Source organism: Rhinatrema bivittatum, chromosome 1 (genome assembly GCF_901001135.1).
Source record: "Rhinatrema bivittatum chromosome 1, aRhiBiv1.1, whole genome shotgun sequence".
Lineage (NCBI taxonomy): Eukaryota > Metazoa > Chordata > Amphibia > Gymnophiona > Rhinatrematidae > Rhinatrema > Rhinatrema bivittatum.
The window spans coordinates 533,379,798-533,397,693 of NC_042615.1; the positions used below are offsets into that span (position 1 = coordinate 533,379,798).

Sequence of the window (17,896 nt, forward strand, 5' to 3'; positions counted from 1 at the left end):
CTTGAGATTGGATGTGGTCTGATTCAGATACTGGAAGACCAGCAATCTGGTTCCTAGAACTAGGGGAAGTGATATTATAGATAGCAAAACCAGAGGCTGTGCTTAGACATTGATTTGAATAGACTGATAGAAAAGTAAAGGGGTTTTTTTTTTTTAATGATTTTGATTTAGAGGGACAAAAAGAAGCATTAATTTTAGTCTTTGGGAGATGACAGTTTTCAATTCAAATAGTGTTAACTTTTCAAATTCAAAATCTGTTTGCTCATTTACAATTCTAGTTATATATTATTTTTTTTTAATTCATGTATACTGAATCAAATGTGGACTGTTGGATGATCAAGGGATTAAAGGGGCACTTAGAGAGAAGATATTGTGGAAAGATTAAATGATTTCTTTGCTTCAGTGTTTACTGAAGAGGATGTTGGAAAGATGCCCTTTCCAGAGAATGTTTTCATGGACGATGATTCAGATCAACTGAACCAAATCACGGTGAACCTGGAAGATGTTGTAGGCCTGATTGAAAAACTTAAGAGTAGTAAATCACCTGGACCAAATGATATATACCTCAGGGTGTTCTGAAGGAACTCAAATGAAATTTCAGAAATATTAGTAAAAATTTGTAACTTGTCGTTACATCCGATGTATCTGAAGATTGGAAGATGGCCAATGTAACCCCCTATATTTCAAAAGGGATTCAGGTGTGACCCAGGAAACTATAGACCGGTGAGCCTGACTTCAGTGCCGGGAAAAATCATGAAAACTGTTACAAAGAATAAAATCACAAAACATTTAGATGGACATAGCCAAAATGGATTTACCAAGGGAAGTCTTGCCTCACAAATCTACATTTTTTTGAAGGGGTGAATAAACATGTGGACAAAGGTGAACCGGTAGATGTGGTGTATCTGGATTTCCAGAAGGCATTTGACAAAGTCCCGCATGAGTGGCTTCTAAGAAAATTAAAAAGTCATGGGATAGGAGGCTATGTCCTTTTGTGGATTGCAAGTTGATTGAAAGACAGGAAGCAGAGAGCAGGATTAAATGGTCAGTTTTCACAGTGGAAAGAAGTAAACAGTGGAGTACCTCTGACCTGTACTTGGACCAATGCTTTTTAATATATTTATAAATGATCTGGAAAGGGGTACGATGAGTGGGTGATCAAACTTGTGGATGACACAAAATTATGCAGAATTTTAAAATCTCAAGCGGATTGTGATGAATTGCAGGAGGACCTTGTGAGACTGGAAGACTGGGCTTCCAAATGGCAGATGAAATTTAACGTGGACAAGCGCAAAGTGATGCATATAGGGAAAAATAACCCTTGTTGTAGTTATACAATGTTAGGTTCTATCTTAGGAGTTACCACCCAGGAAAGAGATCTAGGTGTCATAGTGGATAATACCTTGAAATCATCGGTCCAGCGTGCTGTGGCGATCAAAAAAGCAAACAAGGGAATGGAAAATAAAATGGAGGATGTCATAATGCCTGTGTATTGCTCCATGGTGAGACTGCATCTTGAATACTGTGTGCAGTTCTGGACACCACATCTCAAAGATATAACTGCACCGGAGAGAGTGGAGAGAAGGGCGACCAAAATGATATGGGGCATGGAAAAGCTAAAGAGGTTAGGGCTGTTCAGTTTGGAGAAGACTGAGGGCGGATATGATAGTCTACAAAATCAAGAAAGGACTTGAACTAGTTAATGTAAATTGGTTATTTACTCTCTCAGATAATAGAAGGACCTAGGGGCACTCCATGAAGTTAGCAAGTAGCTCATTGAAAACAAATCGAAGACATTTTTTTTTCACTCACACATAGTTAAGCTCTGGAATTCATTGCCAGAGGATGTGGTTTCAGCAGTTAGTGTTACTGGGTTTAAAAATGGTTTGGATAAGTTCCTAATGGTTAAATCCCTAAACTTCTATTACGTTAATAGGCATTAGTAGCTTGTGATCTATCTAATATTTGGGTACTTGCCAGGTACTTGTGACTTGAATTGGCCACACATACTTGGCTTGATGGACCCTTGGTCTGACCCACTATGGCATGTATGTTATGTAAGTACATTATTAACCTGCTAAGATTGTCTATGCTCTTTTGAAAGGCCAGATGACGACTACATTGCTCAAATTGCAAAGTTAATGATAAAATTGTAGTATGGTGAAAAAATGTTCATTTATTGGACAGGATAATTTCATGTTGCTTTTCTTATTTATGCTTGTTGAATTATCACATAATTTGACACCTGTGAGCTGTAGCACCATGAGTACCTCAAACTGTTTCTGTACATGCAACTGCTTTTATAAATACTGAGTCTTCTACCTTTACATCTGGTTCTTACCACAGGAGGTATAGGCAGCAAGAAGGGCTACTCCTGTTATGAGAGACAGATATGGGAGGCTCTGGAGAAAAGCAAATACATGTAACTGGACATGAAGCCTTGACTGGGCCATTACTGCTCAGTATGCACAGCAGTGAAAAAGGTGCTGCCGCCATTACAGGCCAGTCCTCAAGTGTTGCTCAGCCCTAGAGTGCAGAGGCGGGCCAATGGCAATTCTGTGGTACTCCAATACCATCAGCCCACTTCTATGCCTTTAAGGGGATGGAATGCTGATGGCTCAACAACACTTGAGTGCCACCCCATGAAAGAGGTGTCATTTCATTGCGGCACAGGCCTACACAGCCTAGAGGGAAATCAATGCCTGAAAACAGGAAGCCTAGAGAGAAACTGAAACTGGATTTGCATGAGATAAAGAGGAATAGGAGGAGAAGACAGTTATATGGTAAACTATAAAAATAAATAAAAAAATTAAGCTTTCATTTTTTATGAATGTCCCCTATTTTTTGCTTAGAGCAAAAGATTCTCCCTTTTTAAAAAGTTTCTGAAACTTGTGCTGAGAATTAACTGATTGTTTAGTCAGGTGAATGTATTCCCTAGCTAAAAGGTTTTTTTTTTTTAAGACTCTGTGAGCTGGATTACTCTCAACTAGGATCTCTGCCTCTGCTGGAAGCAACCAGGCAATGGTGTTAGCAAGCTCTGCCAATTGTGAGAAATATGGGGCTTTCTATTATCATGCATGACTGCTCTGGTCACCTCTATGAGCTATAAAGGGCCTGGAAGTCAAACCAGCTTGGTTCTAAAATTTCACACTGAATTTTGAGCATGGCAGTCTCTCTACCATAAAATAGCGAGTGCAGAAATGAGACTTCCTGCCACAGTGTCTGAAGAAAAATGTGTGACTCTGGCAGTTCAGTAGCTTCCAGCAGGCAGGGTGAAAACTTAGGTTTGTTTCCACCTCTGCAGAGCCTGCTGAGCTATGCAATTCGCAAACAAATGCCCTTCAGAATAGACACTACATTGTGTGATACTGAGATTTCACTTTGTGTTTTCTTTGTTCCATTTGTGGCAAGGATCTGTGGTAGATGTTTGTTATGAAAGTGCACATTCAGATCCAAGCCTAGAATATATGATGAAATCTTTTGACCGATGAAGCAATTATAATAATATAAACCATGTTAGACAGGCATGGTTTACAAAAGTTCTACTGGCAAATTCATTGATAACTGTTTTTATTAGTAGTTGATCTACTGAGGCTTTTTTCCCCCCCCCAAGATCCACATTTAAGGGCACATTTTCAAAACTTACGTGCGCGCGCACACATGGACGTGCAATTTTATAACATGCATGCGCTGGCGCGCGCATGTTATAAAATTTCGTGTCTGCGCTCGCTAGGGGGGGGGTATAGTTTAGCGAATGCATGCAGCAACGCATCGGGGCCTTCCCCAGTTCCCTCCGTCTGCTCCAATTAAGGAGCAGACTGGGAGGGAACTTCCCAAACCCCTAGCCTAACTTCCCTTCCCCTATCCTAACTAGCCCTAATTTTTCTATTTTACCTTTTTCTCCTGCCAATGAGCAAGTTGCGCATGTCAGCACGCGATCCCTCGGCACAGCGGTAAATGGCTGCTGTGCCGGGCACCTCCAGCCCTGCCCCCGGACCACCCCTTTTTAAAGCCCCGGGACTTAAGCGTGTGGCCGTGGTTTGAAAATCTACCCCTTAATGTTCTTACCTTTTAAACTTGTGATTTAAAATGTCTCCCATTGTTACTTGCTTCTTGTTTCCTTCAGTGGAAAACTAAAAGGTGGAGGATGACCCTGAGAGTGCCCAGAAAGAAGGGCCATCATTTGGGGAGAGGGAAGGTGGCGAATAGGGGCAACCTTCATGGGCCCTGCACTTTGATGTGCCCTCTCGGCCATGGTAACCCCATCCGTAACACTATAATTTTAATGTTTCAGTGCGCCGCTGCTATTGATTCACTCTGGGTCCCGCACTCAGTCGTCCCTGCCAGAAAGGATCTGTTTCTGGGGAAAAAAAAGTTTAGCAGGCACGTTTACTAAAACTAACACATGTTATCAATGAATCAATATAAAGCTGCTTTATCTTGATTTGTGAAACCTTTTAATAAAAATATTGTAAAAATGAATGTACCAGTTTGGAGATGTATTATACATAGTTTTTGGGGGGCTTTCTAAGAGGGTGAAAATCAAGCTTATATCACTAGCTGACATGGATTTTGAAGTTATGCTTCTGCTCTCAGGAAGAACTTAACTAGCAATGAGTGGGAGGCAGAGCATAAGAAAAGGAGTGATTTGTTTGGGGGGTTTTTTTTTAAATGCTTTATTTTAAGACTGGAGCCAGTACAAATTGCAAAAAACATACAAAAACCATCAGAGAGGAAGAAGCCTCCTAAACACGTTCCCTGCCAAGCCCAATATGGGCCAAGACCTGCTTGTAGTCCATCTGATTCTTCAGTGGATACGTAATATTCTCATAGAAACATAAATGATGGCAGAAGACCAAACGGCCCGTCTAGTCTGCCCAGCAAGCTTTCACACTTATTTTTTTTTTCATACTTATCTGTAACTCTTGGCCCTTATTAGTAACTTTTTGGTTCTAGTTACCTTCCACCCCTGCCATTGATGTAGAGAGCAGTGCTGGAACAACATCTAAGTGAAGTATCAGGCTTAATTGATTTGGGGTAGTAACCGCCGTAACAAGCAAACTACACCCATGCTTATGCTTTACCCATACTATGTAATTCAGTCCTTGTTGGTGGTTGTCTGAATATAAATCCTCTTTTCCTCTTTTCCCCCCTGCTGTTGAAGCAGAGAGCTATGCTGGATATGCATTGAAACTGAACTATCAGTCTTATTTGGTTTGGGTAGTAACCGCCGCAACAAGCAAGCTACTCACCCTGCTTTTTTGTGAATGCAAATCCATTTTTCCACATTTTCTCTTGCCATTGAAGCATAGAACAATGTTGCAGTCGCATTAACAGTGAGTATGTTTATTGAATTAAGGGTATTAATCTCCAGGTAGTAGCTGTCATTCCCGCAAGCCACCCCCTTGCCTCTTCTCTTCATTCACGATCTCTAGACTTTATGGATCCACAGTATTTATCCCAGGCCCCTTTGAAATCCTTCATAGTTTTGGTCTTCACCTCTTCCTCCAGAAGGGTGTTCCAGACATCCACCACCCTCTCCATGAGGAAATACTTCCTGACATTGGTTGTGAGTCTTCCTCCCTGGAGCTTCAAATTGTGACCCCTGGTTCTGCTGACTTTTTTTGACGGAAAAGGTTTGTCCATTGTCTTTGGATCATTAAAAACTTTCAAGTATCTGAAAGTCTGTATCATATCACCTCTGCTCCTCCTTTCCTCCAGGGTGTACATATTTAGATTCTTCAATATCTCCTCAAGTCATTCGATGAAGACCCTCTGCTTTTTTGGTTGCTCTTCTCTGGACCGCCTCCATCCTGTCTCTGTCCATTCAGAGATACGGTCTCCAGAACTGAGCACAGTACTTAGGTGAGGCCTCAGCAAGGACCTGTTCAAGGGGATAATCACTTCCCTTTTCTTACTCAATATTCCTTTATCTATGCAGCCCAGCATTCTTCTGGCTTTAGCTATCGCCTTGTCATTGTTTCGCCGACTTCAGATCGTTAGACACAATCACCCCAAGGTCTCTCTCCTGCTCCATGCACATCAGCCCTTCACCCCCCATCGAATACAGTTCTTCTGGATTTCCACACCCCATATGCATGACTCTGCACTTCTTGGCATGGAATCTCAGCTGCCATATCTTCGACCACTCTTCCAGCTTCCTTAAATCGCGTCTCATTCTCTCCACTCCTTCCGGCAATTCTACTCTGCAGATCGTAGTGTCATTGCAAAAAGACAAACCTTACCTTCTATCCCGTCCGCAATATCGCTCACAAAGATATTGAACAGGACCGGTCCCAACACCGATCCTTGCGGCACTCCGCTTAACACCGTTCTTTCTTCAGAGTAAGTTCCATTTACCATCACACATTGTCTTCTGTCCGTCAACCAGTTTGCAATCCAGGCCACCACCACCTCGGCACTCACTCCTAAGCGTCTCATTTTATTCACCAGCCTCCTGTGCGGTACCGTATCAAAAGCTTTGCTAAAATTCAAGTAGATGACATTGCGCGCTCTTCCTCGATCCAATTCCTTAGTCACCCAATCAAAAAAGTCGATCAGATTTGTCTGACAGGACCTTCCCTTGGTGAAACCATGCTGCCTCTGGTCCATCAATTCTGCTGCTTGTAGATAGTTCACAATTCTTTCCTTCAGCATCGACTCCAATACCTTTCCCACCACCGAGGTAAGGCTAATCGGCCTGTAGTTTCTGGCCTCCTCTCTGCTCCCGCTCTTGTGAAGCGGGACCACCATCGCTCTTCTCCAATCACTCAGCACCACTCCCATTTCCAGGAGCAATTGAACAGGTCACACAGCGGAGCCGCCAGCACATCTCTGAGCTCCCTCAGTATCCTGGGATGAATCTCATCAGGCCCCATGGCTTTGTCCACCCTCAGTTTTCCTAGCTCTTCCAATCATTCTCTTCTGTAAACGGAGTTTCATCCATTCTGCTTCCCTCCAGTTTCTTGTTAACTAGTGTCAGTCCTTCTCCGGAGTCTTCTTTAGTGAAAACCGAACTGAAGTATTAGTTTAATATTTGTCATTTCTTTATCTGTCTCCACCCATTGATACTTTTCACCTTTCAGTTTCAGTATACCACTTTGGACTTTTCTCCTTTCATTGATGTATCTGAAAAATGTTTTGTCACCTTGCTTTTACCTCTTTGGCTATCCTTTCTTCTGCTTGAATTTTCGCTTTCTTGATTGCTTTCTTCGTCTCCCACAGTTCCACCAGATATTCTTCCTTGTGCTCCTCTCTTTGGGATTCTTTTATATTTCTTGAACGCTGTTCTTTTAGCTTTTATTTTGTCTGCCACCTCCTTTGCGAACCAGATAGGCTTCATTTTTCTCTTGCTTTTCTTTACTTTTCTAACACATTAGTTGCCTTGGTAATTGCTCCTTTTAGTTTGGTGCACTGTTGTTCCACATCTCTCTCATTCTCCCAGCCTTCTAGTTCTTCCTCCAGGTACTTCCCCATTTCAAAGTCCATGTTTTTGAACTGCAAAACTCGGGTCTTCGTGCTACTTCTCCTTATCCTATTTGTGATATGAAACCATACTGTACAATCACTGGTGCTGCGGTGTGCACCTACCTGGACATTAGAGACATTATCTCCATTAGTGAGAACTAAATAGAGTATAGCTCCCTCCCTCATGGGTTCCATTACCATTTGTTTGAACAGAGCCCCTTGCAGGGCATCCACTATCTCTCTATTACTGTTAGATTCTGCAGAAGGGATTCTCCAGTCTACATCTGGCAGATTAAAATCTTCAACAATCACCACTTCTCCCTTCTTTCCCATCTTTTGGATGTCTTCTACCAGATCTTTGTCAAGCTCTTCCATTTGATTCGGAGGCCTGTAAACCACTCCAATAAAAACAGAAGCCCCATTTTTTTTTTTTTTTTAGGTCGGCGCATAGTGCTTCTTTGCCCCATCTTCCTTGCAGCTCAGATGCTTGAATATTGTTTCTGACATAAAGAGCCACTCCTCCCCCTTTCCTGTCCCCTCTGTCCTTCCTTAATAAGTTATAGCCCGGTATTGCCATATCCCAATCATGAGATTCCGTGAACCACGTCTCCGGACAGCAACAACATCCGTCTGTTTTGCTGCCATTTGGGCTCACGTCAGCCCCAATTGCCTTTACAAAATGTCTGGCCATGGAGGGAGGCGTACCTTCGCAGACTGTGATTTTAATATCCCGTATCTGGATGATTGGTCAAGAGCATTTCTTGGGTGTGGACCAATGGATCCATGTACTCAACCATTTGGATGTTGGGGACACTAGGGTTTGTCTTTTACTCCACGTCTCATCTCAGCCTGTCACCTCAATTGGACTTTATTAGAGACCAGCTAGACATGGCTCAGGTTAAGGGCTTCCTTCCTTGAAAAAGGGCTGACAACCTGATGACTGTCATCTGGGATTCAACAGAACTAGTTCATGCCACTCCCTTGGCGCACACATGCGAAAGGCCTAAGATTGCAGTGGCATCGAGCCACACAGAACCTCTGAGATCACATCTGAGTCACCTTGTTTCTGCAGGACTTTGTCCTGGTGGTGAGTAATTTCAGATCTGGAACAGGTATCTCCTTTCAAAGTTGTCCTACCCAAATTGTCCTCACCACAGATGCATCCACCTTGGGTTGGGGAACTCCTGTAAATGGGCTCAGCACTTGGGGTCTATGGTCTGCCCAGGAAGGTCTATATCAAATCAATTTTCTGGAGCTCCAGGCAATTGGCTATACGGTATATGCTTTCAGAGATCATCTGTCCAACAAAGTTGTCCTGTTCCAAACTGGCAATGTGGTTTGTCAACAAGCAGGGAGGTATGGAATTGGAATAGTCATGGGCCGTATCCCATGGGATGGTACTCAGGGCTATGTACCTGGCCGGAATAGAGAACGTGATAGAGGACAGACAGAGTTGCACTTTCAAACTCTACGAATGGACTCTGGACCAAGGGGTTGTGAATTGCATCTTCCACCTCTGTGGAAACCCTGATGTGGATCTCTTCACAATGCCTTGGAACTTGAAGGTTCCTCAGTTCTGCTCCCTGTACAGGACATGCAGCAAACCAGCCTCAGATGCCATTGCCTGGCATTGGAGCGAGGGTCTTGGGTACATGTATCCTCCAGCTCCACTGGTAGCAAAGACTCTCATGGAGCTTTGCGAGGACAAAGGGATTTTGATCCTCATAACTGTTCATTGGCCAAGACAGGACTAGTTTCCATTCCTGTGGGTGTTGTCCATCTAGAAACCAATCAGACTGGGGACTTCCCCAGATCTCATCACATAGGATTGAAGCAGGTTGCGACATCCCAACCTCCAGGACCTGTCGTACAGTCTGGATGTTGAGAGGTTAATATTGCAATTGCTCAATCTCTCGGAAGATGTTTCTTGGATTCTGGTGGCTTCCAGAAAGCCTTCCATTAGAAAGTCCTACTAACTGGAGGAGGATTTTCCATGTGATGTGAGCAGAAGGCCCTAAATCCACTTTCCTGCTCCCCACAAAAGTTGCTAGACTACCTTGAAGGCTGGCTTGAAGACAACTCACTTCATTTAAGTGCTACTGGACCATATCACTGTAGAGAAGATGATACACGCATCTCTCTACAGCCTGTAGTTGTAAGTTTCATGCGGGGCCTACTTCATTTGAAGCCTCTCCTAACCTCTTGCTGTGTCTTTGGACCTCAATGTGGTGTTAGCTCAGCTAATGAAAGTTCCCTTTTAAGCTGCCGCACTCCTGTGACCTGAAGTTCCTGACCTGGAAGGGCATATTTTTGGTAGCAGTCACTTCAGCAAGCACCTTGCTTTAGTGACTTATCCATCTTGCACTAAGTTTTTCCATGATAGGGCTGTCTTACATTCCTGCCTAAGTGATGTCTGACATCCATCTTAACTAGTCCATCATCCTGCCAACATTCTTTCCCAGGCCCCTTTTGCACCAAGGCAAACAAGCCCTGCACAGTTTGACTGCAAAAGAGCCTTAGCCTTCTGTCTGGAGTGGACAGAAGACCATAGTCAGTCCACCCAACGTTTTTTTTTTTAATAAGAATACGTTGGGTGTTGCTGTTGCCAAATAGACACATTCTAAGTGGATTCCAGACTATATCTTCTGTTATGCCCAGGTGCATTGCATCTTGGGGGTTATGTCAAGGCTCACTCTGTCAGAGCTATGGCAACATCGGTGGCCCACATGGAGGAGATCTGCAGAGCTGTGAAGTGGAGTTCTCTCTCCATATTCACATCACATTATTGTTTGGATAAGTATGGCCAACACGACAGCAGGTTTGGCCGATCTGTCCTTGAACTTGTTTGAGGATCAGAACCCAATTTTGTTCCTGCCTAGGGTCCGTTACTTGTTTTCAGTCTGCCCCCCTTCTTACCAATGAAACTAGTTGTACCTGTTGGCATTTATTTTGATGTTTTGTTTGGTCCTCTTTTATGTTGGGAAGGGGGCCTAAAATGTGGCTTTGTGCGTGCCTGCTGCTGTGGCCCTGTGGCTGGAACATGAAGACGAGCCACTGCCAGGGCAGCTTCCTGCTGCAGTATAGCAGAGAAGGGAAAGAGGCTTGATGGAGATGATGGAAGAGTCTGGACTGGGGTATGGTGAAAGAGAAGCTAGCTGGAGGGGAAAGCAAAGAAACAAAAACCACAGGAAAAAATTTGACTGGTACCTAATTTTTTCTAAATATTTTTCCATCTGTGTTCATCTTCCTTCATGGTACAGATTAAATTTTTGCAGCAACTGGGAACTAGCATTGCTGATTTTATTTTGACATTTTCCAGCATTAAAAAAGTGAAATTTAAATTGTGTGGTTAGGGTCCGGGGGAAACAGGTTTCGACTATGAGTTAAATACACAGACTTATTTACAACAAAAATGCCACTCTGCATAGGTGTATCGTTACTTGTCATAATGTGTGTGCCTAAGACAATCTTAATCTGCTTTTTTTTTTTTTTTTTCTTGTAGAGGAAGTCCTCATGCAAAGGTGATTCCACATTATAAAGAGGAACAGTGTGCACCATCTTTAAATTTGGAGACAAAGAAAGTGCTGGATCTGCAGGCCTCTATCACATGGTAAGGCAAATGTTGAGGAATGCTGTACATTAGGTAAACAGTTCATACTAACTCACTGGATTGCAATAGTTGTCAATTTAAGTCCTTCCATCTTTTTGTTTTTTTATTTCAGCAGATTAGATGTCTGACACAGAATACCATTTCCACAAGTTTCCCTGGCATGTCTGACCTTAGAAGGGGCATGTCAAGGTTTGTGCTGTCAAGGCTGTGGTGATATTTACCAATCTTAAGGTTTACCTCCTTGGAAGAGATTTGCAAATGTGGAGCTTGAGCCATACATTCAATATTCATTGTTGCCTGATTTGACATCTTGAAAAACATATTTGCAGAATAGAGCTGAACCTCTAGCTTCCTAGAGTGCATTTGAGTTTGGGTTCCAGGTTGTCTGCCTTTCTGATTTCTAAAATGCCCCACAAAAAATGTTCCCTCATAAATACTTCCATTCTTCCTGTTTCACTCATTGGCATTGTTAGTCGTGATCTTGCCTTTTTTGTTGGAGATTATCTTTAGCTATGGAGTCCCATCTATGTGACTTAGTGTAGCTGCTTAACATCAGTGAAAGCATAATGCTTATTTTCCTAGCGTTTAGCGGATGGACTCAGGACTAATGGGTATAGTGTACTCCTGTTAGCAGTTGGAGACGGATCAGATTTCAATCTGACGTCAGCCCCTAGTACATATACCCTTGCAGGAAGTGCAGCTCTTCAGTATTTTCCATCTCCATAGCAGTTAGGGACTTTCTGCATGCTCTCAAGCGTTAGATCAAATTTAAAGAAGAAAACCCAAAATTGAAAGAAGAAAACCTACCTGAAGATGAGCCCCGCTCTCCTGCGGTGATACCCTCGGGTCCCTCCCCCAGTTGAGATTCCCGAAGTGATTTCCGTGGTCCCTCGGAGGTGAGCCTCGGTCCGGCGGCTGAATCGCGGCGAGGACCTAGCCCCCGATCCTTCGGGCGCGGCTGAGAGGCAGCGGGTGCACCCTCGAGTGCGGCGGTGAAGGGATGTGCCCTCTTCCCCCGTAGCCGGAGACTGCCCGGGACGAAACCAGGAAGTGCTGAAGACAAGGTAAGGTAGAAATCTTCTACTCGAATCCGGTCTCCGAGGGTCGAGGACAAGCACAGGTCACCAACCAGGACCAGTGCCACCGGGTTGATCCGCCCTAGCAGGGCCAGGCTCCGGCTATTCCAAGAGTCTGCCGATGTGGAGAATCTCCAAGGGGGTCGCCATATTGCCCATGTGCTCACCGTCGCCATCTTGGCCTACTCGCCGTGCCGTTCGCCTCCGAGCGCACATCCCTGAGCCATGCGCACAAAGCACTTGTGCGCATAGACTTACGCGCGCATAAATCCTTGCGCACATAACTTGCACGCACATAGCCGAGCGCATATCTACGGCACAGCCGCGCGCACAACTTACACGCTCAACCTAAGTGCACCGGAGCACATAAGATTTACGTGCCGACAACCATGGCACCCCCAGGAACAGAAATTAAAACGCAAGGCCTCTGCCCGGCATGCCACATCAGAGCCGCACAAAGCGAGGAGGCTGATGCCCTGTGCACACAGTGTGAGGAGGCCCTGGGAGATCCAGCACAGGGCCAGTCCCACCCAGGGCCGAGTTCCAGCTCCTCAGGGGGCACACTGGACCTAGCCAGGAGGACCCCCCCACAGACAGGGACCCCCAAGGATCCAACGCCTCTTGGCTTTGACCAGGCATCCATATCATGGGTGGAGTTTTTCAAGGGGATTCACGCCTTTGTTCAGATGCAAACTGAGCCTCTGGCTGGCCAACCACATGCTCCACCGGAGGACCCACATGCTCCAGGCCCCTCAAGACCTAGGCACAGGCTCCCATTACCCAGACGCCCCGCCTACGGGGACTCGGACACCTCTGAGGAAGAAGCCGAACCCCTAGAAGAAGGGGAGCTCCCCCCGGGGACAGCCGCACCGAACCATGAGACTCTTCTTCACAAAGGATGAGCTCCCGGACCTGGTCAATCAATGTCTGACGGAGCTCGCTATCCTGGGCCCAGGTACTTCGGGGGAACCGAAACCGAACCCCCTGCTGGAGGGTCTTCGACAGACTTCTCGCCATTTCTCCCTGTTACAAGCAGCGCAGCAGCTGATTGACCTGGAATGGAATGCTCCGGAATCCGCATTCAAAGGGGGACGAGCCTTGGTGGCCCTGTACCCCCTGGACCCAGCAACCAAAGATCTTCTTGCATGCCCAAAAGTGGATGCTATGATCTGCGCGGTCTCTAGGCGCACTACTATCCCAGTGGAGGGAGGAGCTATGCTCATGACAGATGTCTGGAGTCCATCCTCAAACAATCATTTGACGTCGCTGCTATGTCTCTACAAATTGCGGCCTGCTGTACCGTGGTGACACGTGCCTGCCTATCACAAACCAGGAACAACACCCCGGGAGAAGACATGGAACCAGCGATATCATTCCTAGCGGATGCTGCCTCCGACCTAGTGCGCACAGCAGCCAGAGGAGTGTCATCTGCGGTGGCTGCCAGGAGACAACTCTGGCTCCGAAGCTGGTCGGCCGACGCATCGTCCAAAACGCGCCTCACAAGGATGCCCTTCAAAGGATCCCTCCTGTTCGGCGGCGAGCTAGAGAAACTGGCCGACAAATGGAGCGAGTCCCCATTGCCGCGACTACCGGAAGATAAGATAAAGAGAAATCAGCATTCCTTCCCCAGGTCCTCCAGGGGCAGAAGTTCGCAGCACTTCAATCCTTACAGGAGCAACTATCAAGCGCCCTGCCCTACGGGCAGGAACCAGTCCTTTCGGACCAAGCACAACAAAAGGGGAGCCAGCTTGGGTACAGGCCCTAGCCGCACTCCACAATGAGATTCAGCTGACCCATCCAAGGGAAGAAGCCATAGGGGGCAGATTAGCCCTATTCTACCACAGATGGGTCGAGATAACCTCGGACAAGTGGGTCCTAGCCATCATTCGGGAGGGGTACTACCTGGATTTCCTACGAACCCTTCCGGATAAGTACGTGGAGTCCCCCTGCCATGACCCCTCCAAGAGGGCGGTGGTGGAAACTACATTGTCCAGACTACTGGCACTCGAGGCCATAACCCCAGTACCTACACAGGAAATAAATACTGGCCATTATTCCATTTATTTTATCGTTCCCAAGAAAGAGGGAGCATTCAGGCCCATCCTGGATCTCAAGTCGGTCAACCACCACCTCAGGATCCCTCGCTTCTGCATGGAAACCCTATGATCTGTTATAAGGGTGATACAACCAGGAGAGTTTCTCACATCCCTGGATCTTTCGGAGGCCTATCTGCACATCCCCATTCATCAGGAACATCAGCGCTACCTACGCTTCAAAGTCCTGAACAGTCGCTACCAGTTCCGGGCACTACCCTTCGGGTTAGCCACAGCACCCCGGACGTTCACCAAGGTAATAGCGGTGGTGGCGGCAGCACTGAGGAAGGAAGGAATCCTTGTTCACCCCTACCTGGACGATTGGCTGATCAGAGCAAAGTCACTGGAGGAAAGCCGCCAAACAACCAACAGAGTCAGAACTCTACTGGAAAGCCTAGGATGGGTAGTCAACACAAACAAAAGCTCCCTACAGCCCTCACAGTCGCTGGAGTACCTAGGAATCTGATTCGACACCAAGGAGGACAAGGTCAGCCTGACCCCCACAAGAAGATCAAAATTGTGGAACCGGCTACAAACCTTGCTGGACGACCCTCGCCCCACAGCATGGGATTACCTGCAAGTCCTCGGGCTGATGGCATCCACACTGGAAGTTGTGCCATGGGCGCAAGCCCACATGAGACCCCTACAGTGCTCACTCCTATCACGGTGGAGCCCACGGTCCCAGAACAACACCGTACGTCTATCACTCCCAGGCAGAGTTTTGACCCAGCTACAGTGGTGGCTGCAGACCAGCCACATGAGCCGGGGGTCAAGTCTCTCTCCTCCCCAACCTGGGCTCTACTCACCACAGATGCCAGTCTACGAGGATGGGGAGCACACTGTGAGGAGCTAACCGCCCAAGGGCAGTGGAACGCAGAAGAGGCGGGATGGAACATCAACCGCCTAGAAGCACGAGCAGTCAGACTAGCCTGCATGCGGTTTGTCCACAGACTTCGAAACAAAGCGGTCAGAGTAATGTTGGACAACGCCACGACAGTGGCCTACATTAACCGGCAGGGGGGAACCAGAAGCCAACAGGTGTCCCTAGAAATAGACCCCCTGATGGCGTGGGCGGAAGCAAACCTCCAGGAGATCTCCGCCGTCCACATCGCTGGGAAAGACAACATCACGGCAGACTTCCTCAGCAGGGAAAGTCTAGACCCAGGAGAATGGAGGCTGTCACCCACAGCCTTCAAGATAATAGTGGATCGGTGGGGGACACCGGACATGGACCTTCTGGCAAACAGATCCAACGCCCAAGTATCCAGATACTTCAGCCGCAGGCGTGAACCACAGTCCCAAGGGATCGATGCCCTGGTACAGACCTGGCCCCTGGGGACCCTACTATATGCCTTCCCACCGTGGCCCCTACTGGGCGCAATCATTCACAAGATACACCTACACAAGGGACTAGTTTTTCTGGTGGCTCCGGACTGGCCAAGAAGACCCTGGTACGCAGATATGAGAAGGCTACTGGCAGGGAACCCCCTGCCCCCACACAGGGACCTGCTACAACAAGGTCCGATCCTCCACGAGGACCCAGCTCAATTCTCTCTTACGGTCTGGCCATTGAGAGGGCTCGCCTGAGAGAGAATGGATATTCGGGGGGTGGTAATCGACACCCTCCTATGAGCACGCAAGTTCTCCACATCACTAACGTACATAAGGATCTGGAGAGTATTTGAAGCCTGGTGTAAAGTCCACAACATCAAACCATGCTCATTCACTATCCCTGTGATCTTGGAGTTCTTACAGAACAGACTTACGAAGGGCCTGTCCCTCAACTCCATCAAGGTACAGGTGGTGGCCCTGTCATGCTACGGCTCCAAGAGCGAGAGACAGCATAGCCTCTTACCCGGACGTGTCACGCTTCCTGAAAGGAGTCAAACACATTCGCCCACCACTAAAGTGGCCGGTACCTCTGTGGAATCTCAATCTCGTTTTGGACTTCCTAGCGGGAACTCCTTCAGACCCTTACGAGGCCTGTCCCTTTGCCTGTTAACCTTGAAGACGGTGTTTCTGCTGGCGGTGTGTTCAGCCCGCCGCATATCGGAACTACAAGCTCTGTCCTGCCTGCCGTGAGCCGTTCCTCAGGCTCACCCCGGGGTCCATCCAACTATGCACGGTCCCCTCCTTCCTCCCCAAAGTGGTCTCTCACTTCCACCTTAACCAGACCATCTCGCTACCAACGACGGATGCCTGGAAGAATTCGGAAGAAGCCCGTGGTCTCCGCCACCTCGACATCGGCAGACTCCTATTCAGATACCTGACATTGTCCGAGCCCGTACGAAAAACGGACCACCTTTTCGTTCTTCACAGCGGAAAGAAACAAGGGGAAGCGGCCTCACGGGCAACCATCGCCTGCTGTATCAAGGAAGTCATCAAGGCGGCCTACATAGAAGCTGGCAAGCCACCACCTCTACAGGTCAAGGCCCACTCTACCAGAGCCCAGGCAGTATCATGGGCAGAAACTAAAATGCTGTCACCTGCCGAGATCTGCAGGGCAGCTACATGGTCCTCCATCCATACCTTCTCCAGATTCTACCGTCTGGATGTTCAGGCTCAGGAGGACACAGCATTTGCAAGGGCAATATTAAGTGGGTCACGGGCAGCCTCCCACCCGGATCGGGAGTAGCTTTTATACATCCCAATGGTCCTGAGTCCATCTGCTACACGCTAGGAAATGGAGAAATTACTTACCTGATAATTTCGTTTTCCTTAGTGTAGACAGATGGACTCAGCATCCCACCCTTGGCTGCCGTCACGCAGGGCCCTCAAATGTTCAAGGGTAAGCCATGTTTTTCATTTACCTAGGGCATCCACCCTGCCGGGTGTCGACACTTTCCGGTTGAGTACACTGGCGGTCTCCAGCTATAGTCAGTCAACCAGTTCAAGTTAATCAAATTATGAAGTTATCCAAGTTAACCAAATTATTAAGTTAATCAGTCAGTCACACATATATCCACAATGCTTTTCGAGGAGAATACTGAAGAGCTGCACTTCCTGCAGGGGTATATGTACTAGGGGCTGACGTCAGATTGAAATCTGATCCGTCTCCAACTGCTAACAGGAGTACACTATGCCCATTAGTCCTGAGTCCATCTGTCTACACTAAGGAAAACGAAATTATCAGGTAAGTAATTTATCCATTGTGATTGATGTGTTCTGGTGACATCAGTGTGGTGAACCCCCACAATCCAATAACTTTCTATTTGGGAAGGGTTTTTCACCATTTTTTCTGCTAATTCAATTAGTGGTTTTCCTAGCATGAAGCCAGATGAACTCGGGACCAATGGGTATTGCACTCTCCTGATAGCAAATGGGAGATGGAGTCAGATTTCAAAGCTGATGTCACTCTACATATACCCGTGCAGCAAGCTTAGCTCTTCAGTATTTTCCGTCTCCTAGCAGATGCGGACACTATTCCACACACCGGAATAGTGTAACAGTTTAAAACAAAGAAGAAAATTTACCTTAAGAACGAGCCCCGCTCTCCTGCAGTGAAACCTAAAGTGTCCCTTCCCCAGTAGAGAATTCCTGAGGTGATCTCCGATATCCCTCAGAGGTATGCCTTGGTCCCGGCGTGGACTTAGCCCCCAGAGTGGCTTAAAGGCAGCGGGTGCACATCAGAGCGCGGCGGTGAAGGTAAA

The 17,896-nt window shown here is 46.9% G+C and overlaps 1 protein-coding gene across 2 annotated transcripts in view; it reads left to right on the plus strand.

Moving 5' to 3' along the window:
* The window catches only part of RIC1 (RIC1 homolog, RAB6A GEF complex partner 1), a 312,556-nt gene that overhangs the window by 82,683 nt on the left and 211,977 nt on the right, over positions 1 to 17,896 (plus strand). For both annotated transcript variants that reach the window (XM_029613872.1, XM_029613883.1), the window contains exon 4: positions 10,970 to 11,077. In XM_029613872.1, the coding sequence (XP_029469732.1) occupies positions 10,970 to 11,077 (108 nt within the window). The remainder of the gene's footprint in view (positions 1 to 10,969; positions 11,078 to 17,896) is intronic.